We start from the raw sequence: 2,565 nt of genomic DNA, 5'->3' as shown, positions 1-2,565 counted from the left end.
AGGAAGAGCCTTCTGGCCTTTGAGATACTATTTCCCAAAGCAGCATTACTTTAGCATGACTTCGCATATTGATGAGGATACTGTATTAACAGGAGATATGACTGCATCATGCTGACAGTGGGACAAAAACACTAGTTTGTGTAAGGTCACACCTACAGCAATATGCATGAGACAGCCTTCATCGCCAGACACAGAAAGATACCAACATCTCTCAACTCTTCACAGACTCCAGCAGCACTTCGCAAGACTCTGAAGAACTGTAAATGTTTTTGATTAAGACCAAAACTGCTGGTTACCTGTTTTTCCAGCTCCACTCTCTCCTGTAATAAGGATGCACTGGTCTTTGTCCTGGTCCCTTAAAGATCTGTATGCTTCATCTGAGAGCGCAAAACTGCAAAGTAAGAAAGAGTAATTGAGAATTAGATAAAACAAAACCCAGCAATAACTACAATCTGTCCTTCACATCCAGACAGGAAAGCAGTTAACAAACAAAAAACTCAACAAAGGGAAAACACCCACCCACTCCAAAAAAACCAACAGAAGAAACAAAAACACCAACCCCAAGGGCTAATGTTCTGTAAGTGGTGAAGCATTAACTTTTCAGAATATAAAGATCCCAAGTAGCAAAATGGATCCTTTTTCTCAGTGGCTTATTTAGACTCTCTTTGGGAACAAGCAAGCATAATCTCTGAGTTTGTCTAAAGAGAGCAAGTACAAAACAAATTCCCAAAGTTTCAGGGAAATTTAGGTAGCTTATTCATCAAACAAAATGTTAATGTGTTCTCTCTGAAGACATTTAAGAAAAAGGAAACAGAAGAATCTTGAGCACTAACAACACCATAAGCTGCAATTACTAGCCTGGAAATTATCACGAAATCTCAGAACCTTATAAAATATTTGAAGCATTTTTAGCATTTGAGTATTCAGATCTGATAGCCAAACATGGCATATTTTTACATGAAATAAATATCCATTCAACAAACCAAGAGCTTTGTTAGATTACTGCACCTAGTAAAATGTTTAGTGTTTGTATGTTCTTAAAAATTGATATTGCTTATTAATTACAGTAAACAAACTATGCATGGAAAAAAGAAACAAGCTCTCAAGTCAGCATAACATGCGTAGTCACCGCAGTTTCAGTGCACCTTTTAGAAACTTGATTCTTTATTCTACAGCAGTTCAGGAGCTTTGCATTCAGCTGATAACTACAAATAGATCGAATTTTTGTTTGGAATAACATAGCCACATAGTGCTTTCACCAGCAGCCACAGCCCCTTCATAGATAAACAAGCTCTTTGTCATCAGACTAGTAAGGGATGGCATGGACAAGACAATGGAAGTAGTGAGAGAGCCTTTTCCAGACCATCCTATTGTCACAGCTTGAAAGCTTCAACTATTAAACCTACATATACTCAAATTAGTCTATACTTCTTTCTTTCTTTTGCTACCACTGTCCCTTAGCTCAGGCAGTTGCTTCTGGTTCCTCGCCCCCAAAAGGTTTATGGGGAACACATTGTATTGGTCCCAATTTAACCATCACTTGCATGATCTGCACCATTTATAATTCCTCATCACTCATCAGTATTAGGCTCATCTCATATTCACTCATTTGGGTTTTGGCTTTGTTTGCTTGATTGTTTATATGGTTGCATCATGTTACCAGCTCAGCCATCCTGCAAGAGACCAGCATATCCAGTGAGAGGTATTCTGAAAAGGTTGGAAATCAGATAAATTAAATACCTTATGGCTCCTCTACTACTAAATAATCACACCTTCCCCTCCCTCCCTTGTTCCTGCCTGTGTTGCTCATGTCATTGATTCCCCTCTCCTCTCCAGCCTCCCTTGTCCGCTTCTCTCCTGCAGTGTATCTGCTTGTCCAGCTGCACGACCAACCCAGAGCTCCACCTCTCTCACAGCTTTTCTCACCAACTTACATTGTCTAAGGCACTAAATTACAATTCTTCTTTCTCTCTCCGCAGGAGGTTAAGCCACTTCACACTCGCTCTCAAAGGTCATTAACTGCTTTTGATACACACACCATCGAAGATGAATTAAGACTGATCTCTCAAAACTTAATACTACTGTGCTGATTGAAGCATTTAAACTCAGTAGTTCAACTGGAGATGAAAATGTGTTTACAAGAAAGTGGCAGGATGTAATGTTTTAGCATTACAAAGTCAATCTGTGATGTGTCCAACATGCTGGAGAACTAGCAAACAAAAAAAAAAAATTTCTGCTGCTACTGAGAGACCATGACGCAATTTCTGGCATCCACTTTACTGTCCGGAATCCAAACTACAGTAGCAATAACACTTTAGCAGACTCTCCTACAGGACATATTTAGGAAATGAATAATATTTGTTGAATGCTGCTGCAGATATACTCGTACAGTGCACGACACTCAGACACTTCTGGCACGTTACACTTCTTTTTTGCAAGGAAAAAAAAAAGGCATCAGGATGAAGAGGAAAGCTGTAAAACTGCACTGAGCATTCACAAGCCATGTGAGAGAACATTAATACTAATGCAGTGGTTTCCATGGGTTTGATTCAGGAGACCAGCTTT

General features: G+C 39.4%; 1 protein-coding gene across 1 annotated transcript in view; it reads right to left on the bottom strand.

Annotated features, from left to right (window-relative positions):
• Positions 1–2,565, bottom strand: part of LOC104500428 (unconventional myosin-Ib-like) — a gene marked incomplete at its 3' end in the record, with an annotated part of 39,566 nt that overhangs the window by 8,118 nt on the left and 28,883 nt on the right. Inside the window, exon 3 of the mRNA XM_010144070.1 lies at positions 297–391. Within this exon, the coding sequence (XP_010142372.1) occupies positions 297–391 (95 nt within the window). The remainder of the gene's footprint in view (positions 1–296; positions 392–2,565) is intronic.

The sequence above is a fragment of the Buceros rhinoceros genome, unplaced genomic scaffold, assembly GCF_000710305.1.
Source record: "Buceros rhinoceros silvestris isolate BGI_N320 unplaced genomic scaffold, ASM71030v1 scaffold11799, whole genome shotgun sequence".
In the NCBI taxonomy this organism is placed as follows: domain Eukaryota; kingdom Metazoa; phylum Chordata; class Aves; order Bucerotiformes; family Bucerotidae; genus Buceros; species Buceros rhinoceros.
The sequence above is the reverse complement of the archived record's forward strand: the minus strand, read 5'-3'. Positions and strand labels throughout refer to the sequence as shown.